Genomic DNA, 18,111 nt, shown 5'->3' with positions numbered 1-18,111 from the left:
TAATTTGATGACCAGCAGCGGTTCCGGTAGGAGACACAAAGAGTCTCCTTTGTGTCTCCTACCGGAACCGCTGCCTACTGGTCTGCTGGTCATCAAATTATTGGCTTAGGAATGCAACACATTTTTTTTTAATATATCCATGAATTCAAGTCTCCATGGGTTGACTAATCGATAGAAAAAAATATATGAACTATCCCTTTAAGGTGCGAAAGAGTATCAGTGCATTGTAGATCTTATATTTTTTCTATTTTTGAAAAAAGAAAGTACATTTGTGACATTTTTTTAATACATTTTCACCTCTAATGACATACCCAAAATATGGATGCCAGGTTGAAAGTGGTGAGAGAGAACAGAACAGAAAATAGCAGAACACAACTGTAATTTTGTTTACCAAGTTTGAAAACTCAACAAGCCATGTTCCTGTTGCTGTTTTTGTGGTGAAAGAGCCTGTCGGTCATTTCCATGTGCAGCAGTCGTGACAAACCCAGGGAATCCCCGCTTAACTACATAAGAGGACAATTACTGTTGTTTTCAAGGATTCATCCACTCATGGTGAAGTTGTAAACATGGGACATCTTTTTTGAATTAGTGATTTTTTTTTAAATATTTGACTGAAATGGTGCCTGGCTTCATACAAATAGATAAATAAATAGAAAAAATTTAATGCCTTAATGAACTGAGACGGTGAGATGTCCATATGCTATGGGGGCCTCCTTTGTGGCACAAACAAGTCCAAGTGAGAGCTTTAAGGCATCTGGTGTCGCTCTACTGATCATTCAGTGATCACCTCCTTATTATCAACTTGCTAACACATTGCTACTTTCCCACACTGAGCCAGCCTCTCTGTCTCTCAAGTGTGTACAGGGAGCCTCTTCCATCCCCTTGCTACAAGTGTCCCGACTGTGGAACGCAGTGGCAGTGACACAGTGAATGGCTGTCCCTCACCCTGTGGTGACCCTCTATGCTCACTGCTCAGCTAGGCCTGCCGTTGAATGGGTGGGTATAGAGTCTGAGGTGTTAGGAAGGTATCCCACGACTTAATTAAACTGCTAACACCATAAAGTTGAGACTGTTAAGAAGGGTCATGGGGACACGCCCTTGGCGGCACAGAAATTTGCCATGGTCGAACGCATACATACATACATGATACACATTCCTCCTGTATACCATTATCAGTATGCCCCTATGCCTGTTTATTTGGTTGGGTGCTACTGTTTGTTGTACTATTAAAATAAACACCTTTATTTTAATAGTAATCTTAATTGTGCTGTAATGTTTTATCGTTTATAATTTTTAAGTCCATAATGAAAATGATGGCATGTTGTTACTGTCCGTTCTGTTCCAGATGTAAAGCCCACTCACTCACTCTCTCTCTCTTTCTCTCTCTCTCTCTCTCTCTCTCTCTCTCTCTCTCTCTCTTTCTCCCCCCCCCCCCCCTCTGGCGGGCGGGGTGAAAGGCGCTCCCTCTATGTCTAAAACAGACTTCTGTTGAGCAGCTGCTGGAAGTGAAGTGAAGGAACTCCAGAGATAGCCTCCTACTCGTCTAGAGTAACAGGAGTGTAGCGCAAGGCGGGCGGAGCAGGCAGCATCTGATCCGGGGAAGGGAAGGGAACGGGAAGCCGGTCCTCTCTCCAAAAACACATTTTACGCACACGGTGCTTTTGGAAACTGGATGTTAAACCCCCCAGTAATTTACTCCTCTTTTCTCCTCTCCGTTTTTCAACCGTTCGTTCATGTGAAAAGAGACAAAATAAACATTTTCCTGGGATATTTGTCTTGTTTGATCATCCAACTTATTGGGCGATATCTTAATTAAAAAGACATTGTAAAAATGGAGGGATTTACTCCTTTCTTGAAGATGATTCCGCTGGTGCTGCTGTTGGAAACAGTCTCGGCGACCAAGTTAAACGTTCCGCGGCTGAGGTTGTCTTACAAAGGTAGGCAATTATATCAAATTAAGGAGTTATTGTTTATAAGGTGTTGCCTACGTTGATTTTTTTTGCCTATTTTAAAACCTGACTCTGGCGTGGCCTGGAGTGACATTTCTCTTTTTTTCTTCAAGCCTAAATCAGGTTTACATTTTTGTTTTGCTTGCGTTTTAACTTGGGCTTCTTGAAAATATGGAAGCTACATCAGGTGAAAACTATAACTTATTTAATTGCCTGTTAAAGATGCTCTTATTCTAATGTGCGTGTGCTCGCATGCTGCAGGTGGTAGTGGCAGTGGCACTGTGTGGCTGGTATTGTTTCAAGCATCACTACAACTAATTTCTTTGAACAACAGACACTAGTGCAGTTTCAATGCTCTTCTCTACGTGAAAACCAATGACTTTATTCGTTGTTTTCAAATGCGTACATTCATTGTTCAGCTACTTTAACTCTCTTCCTGGTGGTCTATAAGTGGTAAATCCTGCGCGACTCCCGGCTACTGTTTGAGGGATTATACGGCTGCATTTATCCAACAGGCATGATGTTTATTTGGCGGTTTCCTTCCAGTTTGGCACCGTTTGCAGGGCAGCCAGGCAGGGCTTCGCCCCGAGGAGCAGCTTGGCTTGTTTTCACCGTTTTGCGGTCAAGTTCACCGGGGGAGAGACTGTGAGAGTCAGGTCGACGTCAAGTCGACGTCTCCTCCTACATGCTGTTGTAAAAGTTTATTAGGGCCGGCAGCAGAATGCGTGAAAAAAGAAATTTCCCCATTTGTGTTGACTTGGCGTTAGTTAGATAGATTAAAATAATAGAAACATGTGTCTATGTAGGTTCTCTCTCTCTCTCTCTCTCTCTCTGTGTGTATGTATGTTAGCCTGCTATAGGCCTACACACACACACACACACACACACACACACACACACACACACGTATAAATATGTGTGTGTGTAGTGTGTATATATATATATATATATGTATATATATATTTGTGTGTGTTAACTTCTCTCATGGTCAACATTAATCCAGTCTAACTTTTAACATTTCTTTGTCCCATTCCCCACAATAAGTTGCCCTCTCCCATCCTTATTGTCTTTGTATCCCTCTGTTTCGGTTGCAATCTTTCTCACCATGTCTCTCCTCCACAGCCAAGAGCCAACTGTTTGCTCATTGTTCGTCAGTCTACCTATGACTCATTCAGGATTAGTGATAATAATAAAAAGGAAGGGGCTGTATTTTGTTTGTATGGTGTTGTTGACTTGTAATGGAAAACCCTCACAGAGTCACAGTGGTTCATTCCATTCAGAATGAGCCAGAGCGGACAGGGTCTGCAATCATCATCAGTGGTAGAAATCACACAGGATTTCCTCGTGTTGAGCTCCGCTTTTCAGGAGAAAAATCACCCATAGTGCCCTCCCTGGTCTTCCTGTGTGTGTGTGTGTGTGTGTGTGTGTGTGTGTGTGAGAGAGAGAGAGAGAGAGAGAGAGAGCGTCGTTACAGTCAGAGAGACGGACAGGGAGATGGAGTAGAGGAAGATAATTGTGATTGTTGAATTAAAATGGTCAGAATCCTGTAGGTTTCAATTTCATTGCTGAACCCCTGCTTGCTAGCCTTCAGAGGGAATTGTTCGGAAAGAGATTTAAGACCAAGTACATGGTGGGGGACTTCTACAATGGTTAAACTGGTAAACACTGGCTAACACTGTGGCATTTCAGTAACTCACTGAAGCCATTTTCAATGTGTGCGTGTGAAGTAAACCTGAGAGGTTCTGATGCTGATCAGTTAGGAGTTTCCTGTCGAGGTGACCTCTGTACTGACCCCATAAGTTTTACATAATTTACGCCACTCATTTATTTATTCTCTGTCTTTCTCTCTCTAGATTTCTCCCAACCTTTTGTCATTGTTCAGGCTACTTTCTCACACTTATTTCTGTACATTTTTTACATTGTCCATTTTTAGCCTCTCTCTCGTACTCTCTCTGTCTCTCTCTCGCTCTCGCTCTCGCTCTCTCTCTCGCTTACTAGGCCGGAGGGAATATCTGTTCCCAGAGGAATAGAGAGCTAATTTAGCAACAGGAAAAGCTGTCATTATCTCATTCAAATCAATTAGCTAGAGTAGTTCAAGCAGGAACAAGATGTTATTTACCTCTATTTTATAATGCATGCTGTTTCCTCTCCTCTCCTCACATTTACGTACTGCACCTCCCCTCTCCCTCGTTCTTTCAGACTTCAAACACAAGGTCCAGTATTTGTCACTGATATAGAATAAACCCCTCACACACAACTGTTAAAAAGCTCAAAGCTTCAATGCAAACTTCAGTCAGGCCCTCCACCAAAACTCCTCAACTGTGTGTGTGTGTGTGTGTCAGTCAGATTTAACTTCAGTGTGAATGGACAGGCCGTCAGGGACTTGGCTGTGTTTGGGATGGGAAATGGGGACAGCCCTTAAAAGCCTTGGCAGTGGACTTGTTAAAAATAAGTGTGAGCGTGGAGAAACAGTGTGTATGTTGCGTGTCTGCGTACAACACTATGCATACATGAGTAATTTGAGCTGTGTGTATTTTTGTGTTTATGCACAATCACGTGTGAGCACAACTCTTGTGTGTATGTGAGCGCTCACTCTTTCTCCCTATAATACTACAGTATATTGACTATCTGGGATGCTGTGCACATGCATTTGTTCACATTAGCTCTCTGAGTGATGTGCTAACCAGAGGTTTAGAACTGGTTTTAGAACAGAGTTTTAGAACTTTGTCTTTCTCTTGTTATCTATTGTCTTGATGGACACGATTGCTCTTTTTCTGTTATTTCACCCTCCCTGTCTCTCTTGTTTCACATTGTTTCACCTTCCTTCTCTCATCCATACATTTGTTTGATATGGCCTCTTTCAACGCTCTTTGTGCTCTTTTGAGAGGTTTGTGCAAATCTCTCTCTGTCTCTTTCTTGGTCTTTGTCCACTTATGTTTCTCTTTGCTCTTTTTCTATTCCCTTCTTTCTGTTTGTTTCGTTGTCTGTCTTTTCTCTTCTTTTAATTTTTCAACTTCATTTGTTTTTCATCTTGCACTCTTTCATTTAATGTAATTTCCCTCTCACTCTTTCTTTTCCCTCCTCCGTCCCTTCATCTGTCTGTCTTCTATCTTTCTAACTCTATCCCTCTTTCTCCTTTACCTTAATACTTTCTCCCCTTTGGTCTCTCTCTCTCTCTCTCTCTCTCTCTCTCTCTCTCTCTCTCTCTCTCTCTCTCTCTCTCTCTTTGATTTGAACATGTGTGTTTTTGTTTTATCAGTTTGGTTAACTTTAATGTTGGTCAAGGGTGTGTCGTTCTGTTCAGACCTATATGCTTGATGATGTTAGATGTAGCTTGAGTTCAGAGTCTTATATGGGTCGCCCAATGAAAAGCTTTGCTGGAGGAATTGGGGAGGATTATGTGCCTTGCTCAAGGGTATCTCTTTGATAGTCACTGAAGTATGGGTCTAAAGGCAGCTCTCCACCGCACCGACGTCGGCAGCGGTAAGTGTTGGAAAGCGTCTGTTGCCGAAGATCTGCTGTTGAAGCCGTCTGTCGGTGTCGGCTCTCAGGTGCATTCAGGTACTTTTTTTCACACCTTCCAACTGACTGATCTCCCGACTTCATTCGACTGTCAGTCAGTTGTAGTCTGTAGCAGTTTGTTTGGCGGAGAGCTATCTTTAGCGGGAATGGTGCTCTTGGTCCAGGATTTGAACGAGCAACCTTCTGACACCCACCCCCCCTCCCTCCTGCACTACACAAACCCACTAATCATTCAGTGGGGTTGTAGGAGATAGAGTTGAGAGGCTGTGCGTCTGGTATGCAGACTTGTTGACAGACACACCTCAGGAACTGTCATCTCCTCTGCTGTCACACTCCACATCACTCACACACACACACACATGAATACAATGTGACGTGTGTGTGTGTGTGTGTGTGTGTGTGTGTGTGTGTGTGTGTGTGTGTGTGTGTGTGTGTGTGTGTGTGTGTGTGTGTGTGTGTGTGTGTGTGTGTGTGTGTGTGTGTGTGTGTGTGTGTGTGTGTGTGTGTGTGTGTGTGTGGGGAGAGAGAGAGAAAGTGAGAGTTGTCAGCTGCATCAGCAGTAGTTATTGTGTGTGGTGTGTACGTGAGTGCGCTGAGCCGGAGGTGTCAATGTGTGTTTGCCATGACGACAACATCTCTTTGATGTGACGGCTCCCAGACAGACGCCTGGCTGGAACACGCACACACGGACACAGAGAGAAGGCAAATGATTGTGAGACAAAGAGAGAGTTCAGGCGAGAGAGAGACAAGTGAGAGAGAGGCAGACAAGACACCAGAAGGAAGTGAGAGAGGCAGATAAAATGAAAGACAGAGAGGGGAACAGAGAGAAAGGGGCAGTGAGATGATGCAGGGCCCCTGGAGGATGGACAGAAAGACAGATGAAAGAAAGAGAAATGTGAGGAAGAAAGGAATTTGAGAGAGAGGTGGACAGAGAGGAACGCAAGTAAAGGTGTAGAAGATGGAGAGGTGGAAAAAAGATTCAAGATAAAGGGAGGGGGAATGGAGCAGAGGGCATGGACTGAGGAGAAGAGGGCCGTGTAGAGTGAGAACAGGGAGGGAGTGAGGTGTCAGTGATTTCTGAGACAAGAAACACACATAGACAGGAAAATGTTCATAGAGTGTAGTGGTGGGAATTATCGTTTGTTTCAGTGATTCAAGTCATTTAGTTCTAAAAAGATTAGTTCAGATGATAAGTTCACCATTCAGCGCTTCAGGTACCGCGCTCCTTACATAGTTTAGTCCAATGACAGTCTATACCTTGAAATATTGCTATTTGTTCCAAAAAGCTTTGTACCAAGTTATGCTTGCGTGTGTGTGTATGTATGTATGTATGTATGTATGTATGTATGTATGTATGTGTGTGTGTGTGTGTGTGTGTGTGTGTGTGTGTGTGTATGTGTGTGTATATATATATATATAATTATCCTGGTTCTTGCAAGCTAGTTTTCTAATACAATGTATTACACATTCACTTTATTCCCTTTTATTTATTCCATTTTATTTAAATTATTTCTGTACATACATTTACATTTGTTTGTTTCATGTTTTCTTTGGCAATGTAAATGTATGTTTCCTCATGCCAATGAAGCCCCATTGAATTGAAAGAGGAACGTCTCTCTTCAGCCAGTCAAAATGATGCATTCTGCCACTGACTGACTGAACCTCGTGTCACCAAGCTTTCCACACAGAGGAAAATGAACGACTTGAGAAACGATAGCGTTTGCGGTAGTGCCCGAGATCGTTCTCATTCACACAAAGGACGGAATCTTGTAGAACGAATCACTCGCGAAAGTCATAACACTAAATAGACTGGATGGAAGAAAAAAAGACCGGATGTGGAAAGATCTCAGAGAGCCTGGATATTAAAGTAAATCCATCACATGACAGGCCAACTCACTTAAGAGAGGGAGCAAGAGAGAGTACGCAATTATGTGTAAAAACAACATGGGTAAGGTTTTGGACAAAGAATCTTTCTCTCTACGCTCGACTGCCAGGACCTTCCAACTTCACTCGTCATGCCTGTAAATATCAGTGCCATGCCTGCTGCATGCTTACATGACCTAAATTAGATTATACTGTGTGTGAGTGATATATATATATACACACACACACATACATATATATACATATATATATACACACACACACACACACACACACACACACACACACACACACACACACACACACACACACACACACACACACACACACACACACACATACATACACACATATATATATGTATGTATATATATATGAGCACCGAAGGGTTGGTAGTCCTAGACCCTGTTCCCCAACGTCTAAACACAAAAGTAAAAGCAGATGCACTTGATTTGTTGAATTTTGATTAAGGAAGATTGACCTCAGTTTCTACAGTACAACAAGGGGTTTATGTTACATATTTTGTATTAACAAAAGGAATGCTACCAAGACCCTTACCCTTTCCTGCCGAATCTGTCTGACTATGACCCCCACGTGACCAATTCAAAGTCCTTCGGGTGGGCCTTCATATTGGGGCGGTGGTATGATTGGTTTCCAAAAGCAGTGGGCATGCTGTTCTCGCCACCGCTCTAGGATCTACCTTGCCTTCAGGAGTGCCACGATTGGTAGTCCGAGAATACAGAGAGTTAGAGAGAGGTGAATATGAAGAGAAGGGGTGTAAAGTAATTAAAAAAAACAGCAAGGGAGAGATGGAGAAAGAAAGGAGTAAATTAATGTTGTATTCATTAGACGAGAGAGAGAGAGACGGATCATGGAAGTGAAGAGTAGGGTAGAATGGAAGGAAAATGAAGAAGGGTAGAGAGATGGAATGAAAATGGGGAATGTGAGAACATCAAAGGAGAGGGAGTGATGGATCTAGGAAAAAGAAACGAGTGTGGGAAGAGAGAGAGTATGCCTAATCAAGTAACGGATCCGTGAATGGAAATAAAGAACGAGTGATTGATCCATGAAGGACAGAAGGAATGTAAAGGCAAGTCAAAGGACAGGGAGAGTAAATGAATGGTATATCCAATGAAGAGAGAGAGATGAGCAGTGAAGAGAGTGGGAATATGAGAGAATGACAAACAAACAAGGAGTTATACATGGAAGATAAACTGTTTCTTCATATATCACTCCTTCCTTGAGTGAATGAAGGGAATGCAACAGAATGACGAAGAGTGAGAGCGAGAGAATGAGTGTCGTATCTGTGAAAGAAGAGGAAGAGGGAATGTGAACGCATGCCAAAGAACGGAGAGAAAGAGAGTGAGTGATGGAATGACTGAAGAGAGTGTTAAACGGAAGAGACAAGGGGGCAGAGTGAGGATAAAAGGAGGCCATGGAACCTGTGGAAAAGAGAGATGGATGGATAAAAGAGAGAGAGAGAGAGAGGTAAAACTAAAACGAAATGAAAGGAAAGGAGAACAGAAAGAAGGTTGAAGGAGTGTAGAGGAGAGGAACGGGGGGTGACAGGCGGAAATATAAAAAGAACGGAGCGGTATTGATGAGTGATGGGGAAAGACAATGCTTTCTTTCAGAGGGAGAGGTTGAGGGTTTGAGTCTCTGCAATGTGGCTTTTTTAGCATCTGTCATGCAGATTTCTATTGGCCTTATACACTGGAGAGTGTGTGTGTGTGTTAGGGGTGTGCCGATATATCGTCCCGCGATATATCGCGATACGTTTTCGTGACGATATGTATCGTTTTGAAAAAAAAAAGTATCGTTTTCATTTTTCATTTTTTTTTTTTTTTTACAATAATAATAATCGGGCTGCAAACAGCCCCGAGGTGAAAAGGGTGACAACATGTTTTTTTTTTCAGGTCAGGTGTCACACTATTGCCCTATTTGGATTCAAAACGGCTATTGTAGCTGAAATCGTATCGAAGTTGTGAGCCAAATATCGTATCGTATCGTTTGGTGAAATTAGTTAATCGGCACACCCTGTGTGTGTGTGTGTGTGTGTGTGTGTGTGTGTGTGTGTGTGTGTGTGTGTGTGTGTGTGTGTGTGTGTGTGTGTGTGTGTGTGTGTGTGTGTGTGTGTGTGTGTGTGTGTGTGTGTGTGTGTGTGTGTGTGTGTGTGTGTGTGTGCTGCATCTTTGTATTATCTGTGTGTGTGTGTGTATAGGTATGTTTCTCTGACCCATGTCTCTGTGTTTGTAATCTCTCAAGAACAGATTCTGCTCTGCGTTGGAATCTGTCGTGAAGGTTCGTCATAACATGTACGCACTGGGCTACAAGTGGGCGTGCCTTCAGATCAGGAAGCAGGCCGCGCTTTACCCAATCAAATGTAGTGGGTGGGATTCACGTGTCCGTCGATCCTTCCCCCTCGAAACAAACCCAAACTAATTTAACAATAGCGTCCACGGAGCAGACAAAACCACTGAAAGATATTCACATTTTAACTTACTCTTTCATCATAGAAACAAGTGGGCTTATAACCAAAACGATCCATGTTCTCTGGGAGAAGTGGTGTTAGTGTTCCGTGTAGAAATATTGTTAGTGGGAATGAAAACATAGTGGCACCACCGGAAGTGAAAGGCTGAAGGCAGACCAAAACCCCGGTTTCCTTGCGCACGGGTGCTACGTTGTCATTGTCCCAGAGCCAAGATGAGATAGTACAAACAGCAGAGGGCGCTGTTTTTCATTCTCATCTTGGCTCTGGGTTCCCAGATTGCTGTGTTTGTGAATCTCATGTCGTAATAAAGACTGTGTGTGTGTAATGTGAGTATCCTGTCTCTTAACTCTTTTCTTTGTGAAATCTCTCCCCCAAGGGCCTTCTCTTGTTTGACTAGCGTGTCCAAGTTAGCCTTTAACAGCGGATGTGTGTGAAGAACACGCCAAGACGCATCTCTGTGTGTGAGAAAGAGAATTACCCAGCCAAAACCAACCCCGGTGACCACAGCGATGGCTGTATAGTTCCAACATGAGTGTTACAAATCTCACAGCGGAGGCCTGGGGGGAGGGGGGTGATAGGGGGCTCTGCAACTATTTATCTAAACTCTCCACACTCTGCCCCACCCTGAACTGAAAACACTGTCGTATATACCAACACCCTGAAATTAATATGTGCCAACACCATGAACATAATGTATACCAGCACACCCAACACAGACGTTACCCAAAACTCACACAAATCGTTAAACATTATCTCTTGGATCATGTAATAAAGATCCCATTCCTATTGGCTGACGGCCTTCCAAAGTTTGCGGGCCCTGGGTAGGCAACCCAGCACTTTTCTAGTTTGATTGTGTTTCTGTTCTGTTCTATAGTGAAGGACAGTGGTGTAAAGTAACTAACTACATTTACTCAAGTACTGTACTTAAGTAAAATGTTTAGGTACTTTTACTTTACTGGAGTAATTCTAATTGTCTATACTTTTACTTCTACTCCACTCCATCTCAGAGGCAAATATTGTACTTTTACTCCACTACAATTATTTGAAAACTTTATTTACTTTGCATATATAAATGATTACATAATAAAACATGCATTAACCACTTTAGCCCTATTTTATACCTAGGATATTTTCAAACATTCTTTTGGTACTTTAAGTACATTTTGATACCAATACATTTGTACTTTTACTCAAGTCAATTTTGAATTCCGGACTTTTACTTGTAACAGAGTACTTCTACATTGCAGTATTGATACTTTTACTTTTACATTTGAGTACTTTTTCCACCACTGGTGAAGGATGTCGTGCTGTGTGTGCTGTGCTGTGCTGTGCTGTGCTGTGCTGTGCTGTGCTGCAGTGTTTGCTCATCTCTGTTCTGGTCCTCGTTTAGACTCTGGTCTATTTTGTCTCCAAATGTTTTTAATCTTGATACGTTTCAACCGCTGGCCACGGCGTCATTATGTCAGTCGTTTGTGGTCACTACGTTTATGATGTGGGGATGACAAATGCCCCGCAGACACCCAACAGTTTTAGGGCGGCCATAGCTGAATGGGTAGAGAGGCCGCCTGGGAAACAGAAGGTCATTTTTTAGGACAAAGTCCCTGCTTCCCTTCACTCTCCATCCATTTAACCAAACATCCTCAGCACCTTGTTGTACTGTTTTATTAGACATGAGAGAGAGAGAGTTTATTAGACATGAAAGAGAGAGGGAGAGATCAACAATTGGTAAAGGAAGGAAGAAAAAAATGAAAGGGAGGAAGGACTGAGTGAAATGATAGAAGAGGTATAAAATAAAGATGATAAGAGATGAAAGGAGAAGTACAATGAGAGAGAGAGCGTTCAGGAAGTAGGCAGGGCCGGTGTTTGTAATTCATCTTTCCTTTACTGGATGGAGGCACTGTGACTGCACAGTAAAATCCTCAGTGTTGACTTAACTACATGAACCCTAGCAACCCTATTCTGGGCATGTCATACTAGGTGAACATTCTGCGAAAATAGGCAAACATTAGCCAGAAATAGCAGATCTACAAGCTCGCAATTTCTGGTTAAGAGATTTTGTGTAGAGAGAAAAAAGGAAGCCCTGGGGGACCCTGGACAATTTTATATGCAAGTGGGCCGTATCTTGCGCGCCGCCTTACCCCTTATACCTAAACTTCTTAGGCATCTTTTACTATTTTGAAAAATATTTTAAAATGGTGAAAATAGCCGATCTACATTGACACGTTATGAGCTTGTAGATCGGCTATTTTCAAAATTGTAAAAAATGCCTAAAATGTTAAAGGAGAATACCGGACAAATTAAGTGTTGTCTTTGATGTCTCGTTACTCACCGACCGACGTGAAAAGTGGCGTTCTTTTTTTCCATAGATTCCCGTGTCGTCATTTTTTAAACCCCCTCCGTTGTCAGAATGGGAGCGCGTGGGTTAGGGAGATTCGTCTATTATAACCGAGGCAAAGTTGTTTTTCTCTCTACTGCTAGTCATTGTGGAGTCTCATGATAGTCAAACATGCGTTGAAATTTCCTGCGAGGCCACCGTTAATGGCGAACGATTTAACACTGGATGCTTGTTTCTTTCCAGAACCTGGCAACTCGTGTTGCCAGGTTCTGGAAACAAGCAATAATACGTTTTTTTTAAAAACCTTATGAAGTCAATGCAAGCTTCCATGGAGCGAAAAAGCGAAGCGAAAAAGCGTCTTTTAATTATTCGGAACGAGTCCGAATTTTGCGTATATTCGCATAATCACCGGTGTGTAATGACCTTAAGTGTTTAACTCTGAGAGTGTAAAAATGGACCCACATATTTTTTGTGTGTGGATACTGAGGTACGGACTTCACAGACTACACACACACACACGCACACGCACACACACACTCAGGCATGTCCATATGTTGCCTCATGTCATGTTGTTGCCTCATGTCATTGGTGCATTTGGCTGTGTACCAATGAGAGGTGACAGAGAAAATTGCCCGGGGTGATGGGAACCCTCTTCAGGGCAGGAGGGGGGGGACACACAACACACACACACCGAACGAAGTGTGCTGCAGTGAATAGTTACACCCCACTTCCCCCTGGCTGCAATCAATTAGTTCCACAGGGAGTTGCTGACTAGATGAACTGAGAGTAACAGACTCTGTACTGTGGGCTGATGTATTTATTACAAAGAGAATGACACAAACAGCTGACACACACACAACGAGGATACCATGAAACATATTCACTGGTTTCTTCTTAAGTTTTTAGTTTCTCGACTTTCTAAAGACGGGAGGTTTCAAGCTGGAAGACACTAACAAGATGTCATTTTTGCCTGCAATTTTCGTGTGTGTGTGTGTGTGTGTGTGTGTGTGTGTGTGTGTGTGTGTGTGTGTGTGTGTGTGTGTGTGTGTGTGTGTGTGTGTGTGTGTGTGTGTGTGTGTGTGTGTGTGTGTGTGTGTGTGTGTGTGTGTGTGTGTGTGTGTGTGTGTGTGTGTGTGTGTGTTCTGGGCCAGCTGAAGTTTGGATGAGATGTTTCTTTATGTTGATTTAGATCAATGGTTCTCAAATTGGGTTCCAGGGGTCCCCAGCTAAATTAGTTAATATGACATCAAAATCAGTTTAACCACTTTAATCGTTAATGATAGATCGCCTGTTTGAAAATAGACAATCTAAGCTCACAACGTGCCGTGACGCGCTGTGAGCTTGTAGATGTTGCAGATGTTGTAAACAATAACACAAATCTTGTATTGGGCTCCCTGCCATATTTTCAGATGGGGGTCCGTAGCCAAATACATTTGGGGGTCCTTCACAGTTTGAGAACCACTGGTGTAGATTTGCATGAAGTGTGTGATGTTGAGTACAGTCTGTGAAAGTCTGTGTGCCTTCTTGAGTCTGCTGTGAGTGCATGTTTGTGTGTATACATGGACATGCATGTATGTGTGTGTGGATGCATGTTATTTGAGTATGATGTGTGTGTGCATGAACGTGTGCACATTTACTGACAATGTAAAATATGTGTGCGCGTGTGGGTACAGGTGTTTATATGAGCATGCGTTTGGACTGTACTGTGTGTGTGTGCTTCCAGTCAGTGCTGTCAGTAGTAGATAGGGAGTTAATTAGTCATGACCTCACAAACCTGCTCCAGTACTCTGTGTGTGTGTGTGTGTGTGTGTGTGTGTGTGTGTGTGCGCGCGTGTGTGCGTGTGCGCTCACACAGGCGCCGGGCACACATGCATACAGTATGTGTGTGTGTATCTGTATACACATGCGTGTGTGACTTTAAGGAAGAGAAGGAGGAGTACAGTGGAATAGTGGTGGTGTGGTTTGATTTGTGAGGATGTCAGATCATTCCCCACATACTTCCACACAGTATGCAGTAGCTAGCTAATAACACCATGTAAACCTGTTAGCAATGAAATGAGTCTAATGAGTCTAATGAAAGTGTGTGTGTGTGTGTGTAAATTTTGAACATGTGTGTTCAAGTTTTGGAGCTAATGAAAGTTGTTGAAGAAACAGGTTTACAGCTAGAAAGAGATTGTGTGCCACTGAGGAGAGAAATGAGGGCAAACTAGAAAAGTGTGCTCCTCGGAGCACAGGTCTCTACCGGGCCGGGTTGCCAGGGCCTGCAAACTTTGGAAGGCAGTCATAGCCAATTGGAATGGAATCTGAATTATAAAATCTGGATCATGCATCTTGATCACATGACCCCACCGATTTGAATCTGTAGGAGTAGTAGCAAAAAGTGGGTATTTAAGAAAACATTTTCTACCGCACTATGGTAGAAAATGTAATCTGGCCCGGACGGACCGACAGATAGATAGATGGATGGACGGACGGACGGACAAGGGCGAAAACATACTCTCGGCCACGCCTTCGGCCTGGCGGAAACGGTGATCCAGCAAATTAGTGGTCCATGCCGACCCCCCCCCCCCCACACGCACACACATACACACACACACACACTGCACGCTCTCTTTCTCTCTGTGCCTGGGTGTGGTGACATGGTGAAGGAAGAGAAAATAGAAATAGGAGAAGCGAGTGAATCTTTTTTAAAGCAAATACTTGAACTGGAGGGAAAGAGAGAATCAGCAAATGTGCGGCACACGACATGTGCGTGTGTGTGTGTGTGTGTGTGTGTGTGTGTGTGTGTGTGTGTGCGCGCGCATGTGTGTGCCTGCTCTCTGTAGTGGACCCGAGGGGGGTCTAATAGACTTCAGATGTGTCACTCTCTCCCGGTGAGCCTAGAATAACACCAATACTACTGTGTGCGTGTGCGTGTGTGTGTGTGTGTGTGTGTGTGTGTGTGTGTGTGTGTGTGTGTGTGTGTGTGTGTGTGTGTGTGTGTGTGTGTGTGTATGTATATGAGAGAGTGTTTGAGCGTTAAACAGGGTCTGTGTGTATATGAGAGTGTTTGAGCTGAGCGTTAAACAGGGTGCGTGCGTGCGTGCGTGCGTCTGCGTCTGCGTCTGCGTCTGCGTCTGCGTCTGCGTCTGCGTCTGCTCTTACTCAAGGTCTGGTCCCAATTTGTACATTAAAGATGTTAGGAGATTTGAAAGAGAGCACTCATTCTATTTCTCTCTGATTCTCTGTAATAGTTTTCATCTCTTATTTCATCTATCTCTCTCTCCCCAAAGGCTCCTCTGTCTTTCACACTCTCTTAATCCCACATCTGTCAAGAATTGTCTTTCTTTTCTCATCTGATCTATCTTCATCCCTATTCCCTACACATTAATTTCTAAAAACAAATATGTCCACCTCTATTTTTTTTTCTTGATTAATCTTTTTGAAAGTTCTCCGTTCTACTTTCACTCTCTCCTTGCTCCAACTTCCACTCCCACTATCACTGTACCTACTACCTGTACCTTCTACCTGTTGTTCACACACATCACGTATTCATGTATGCATTCATCTTCTTCAGCACCACTCTAATTAGCTTTCTAAAGGAGCTGTGTCCTTTCTCAAGGAGATGTGCGTGCGTGCTCACGCGCGCGTGTGAGATGTCCCCTTTCTGAAGGAGACGTCGTCTATGTGTGTGTGTGTGTGTGTGTGTGTGTGTGTGCGCGTGCGTATATGTACAGTATGTGTGTGATATCTTTCCTTTCTCAAGGAGATGTCTGAGAGGGTTTCCAATGTGCCCTTCAGATGTGTAATGCACATTCATCATAGATAAGAAAGCAGACTGCTTGTGTCTTCTTTTGTTACATTGAGAATAATATGATGAAACTGTGGCCTTGCTGTCTAATTACAAAAGGCACCATTTTAACATTTCAGGCCTTTAGACCGGGAAAGCATCTGTGTCTTTTTAGATTTTAGCTATATATATGTAGCAACATACGTTTTTCAGAGAACTCTTAGGTTTTTGAACAGTGGTTTAGAACAGTTTCAACATAAATCTTCTCTTTCGGGAGGGGGTTCAGATGGGGGTTCTCGGCCAAATACATATCAATTTGGGGGTCCTTGGCACAAAAAAGTTTGAGAACTACTGATTTAGAAGGCATTTGTGGAATTGGCCTCAGGTCTTAATGGGTTAAGCTGGTGATATTATCTTTATAATGTATAGGGGAGGGGGGTTCGCTATAGTGTGGCAGGACATATAGACCTATTTTGCTTATATAATGGAGTTACAAAAAAACTAAACACTTCACAACCCTTTACTTGAATACCATTGGGTTTGGGAGTGAAAGTGAAGTACATTTACACTATGTAATAATTCTTGCTGCATGGAAATAAATGATGGCGCAAACATGCCAAGTCTTCTATAACTGCATTGCATACCTTCACACAATTACTGCTGTCAGATAAAGGCCATGCGCTTTCAAAGCATTAAACTCTGAGGAATGTAGAAAAACAGCTTTATTTACAGATTGACAAACATGTGTTTGCTATAAAGCAGATTGGCAGTTCACTCCACTGTTCTATCATTTCTTTACTTTCATAGAGACAGGGAACCATGGAGGGAGACAATGTAGGGGAGGCACAGGAGAGAAATTACTCTGGTGGGATTTGAACCGAGGCCAGCAGGCCCACAAGTGGAGATTAGAGCCAGACCGCTATATCTGTTTGGCCGATACATTTGCCATAATTCTCTTTTTTGACAAAATCAGTGTCAGCAATTATGCAGCCCATTCTTTTCTTTTTTTGTTTAAAAATGGCAGATCTACAAGCTGACAACTCATCGTGTTGTGAGCTTGTACATACTTTATTTATGAAAACTAGAGATTCGGGCCGCTATGCAACCCTCACATCTAGACGGGGCGTTGGACCGCCACCCATTAGCCAATTTTAATATAGGATGTTTGAATAGGGATTAGGTGGTTAAATAAAATAAAGATCCGTTTGTGTAGTTTAGTTACTTGTTTGCTTGTTCATTGTATAATTAAAGTAAAATGATGTTTTCATATATTGAAGTTCCATTAAAGAGTTTATTTTTCGTGGCTTCTTCTGACAGCAGAGAGATTCATGCCTCCCACGTCGGAGTCCCGTGCTTCGACAGCCATCGTGTCACAGTTCAGTTAGAGGAGCAGAACATTGGCAGACGCATACACATCTCAAAGTAAATCACGAGACGGGGACCTTTGTAGTCCCGGCTGGTTGACATGGCATGATGCGATAATTGAGCTTTGACACGTACAGTGAAACCAGATGATGTTTTTTGCGTGTCGCGTTGGTTCCACTAAGCTGCTGTTTGTCAACTTAGTGGGGCTGGTTGTCTCGGGGGGGGAAAGGGCACACATTGTAGGCAGATGCGTGGCTGGTGTGCTATAGATGCTGCACGTCATGTGGATGTTGCATATAGGATATATAATTAGGATAAGGAGACAGAGTGGCGACAGATATGATGAATCATGCATATGTCATTGCCGTGTGTTCACGTTTGTGTTAGGCAGATGTAGTCTCCCTATTAGATGCAGTGAGTTATTTGCTGGACGTATGGAGTAAACCTTAGAGACAACAGGGTGGACAGAGTCAGACAGATAGAGACACAGATGAACATCGATATACATATGAATGAGGCTGGGAAAGAGTGTGAAATTACACCACGGAGGAAGCCAAAGATGAATTGATCAAAGAGAGGTGGAGAGATGGATAGATGAAAGAAGAGAGGAAGTGGGAAAGGCAGACGGAAATGTGAGAGGGGGTGAGACAGCGTAGAGAGAGAGACAGAGGTCAGGATGGCTAGATGGAAGGGAAGAGAACGGTGAAGATGGATCCACAGAAAAGGAGGATCTAGACAGGGGAGGTGAGAGGTGAAGGTGGACGGATGATAGAAAAGAGAGGTGGAAATGGATAAA

General features: G+C 43.1%; 1 protein-coding gene across 2 annotated transcripts in view; it reads left to right on the top strand.

Moving 5' to 3' along the window:
- Positions 1–1,528: 1,528 nt before the first annotated feature.
- Positions 1,529–18,111, top strand: part of sema3bl (sema domain, immunoglobulin domain (Ig), short basic domain, secreted, (semaphorin) 3bl) — a 90,379-nt gene continuing 73,796 nt past the window's right edge. For both annotated transcript variants that reach the window (XM_080444134.1, XM_080444133.1), the window contains exon 1: positions 1,529–1,937. In XM_080444134.1, the coding sequence (XP_080300260.1) occupies positions 1,832–1,937 (106 nt within the window). In that variant the 5' untranslated portion in view covers positions 1,529–1,831. The remainder of the gene's footprint in view (positions 1,938–18,111) is intronic.

This window comes from Gymnoscopelus braueri (genome assembly GCF_963280865.1).
Source record: "Gymnoscopelus braueri genome assembly, chromosome: 12".
NCBI lineage: Eukaryota > Metazoa > Chordata > Actinopteri > Myctophiformes > Myctophidae > Gymnoscopelus > Gymnoscopelus braueri.
This window is presented reverse-complemented; position numbering and strand designations above follow the sequence as displayed.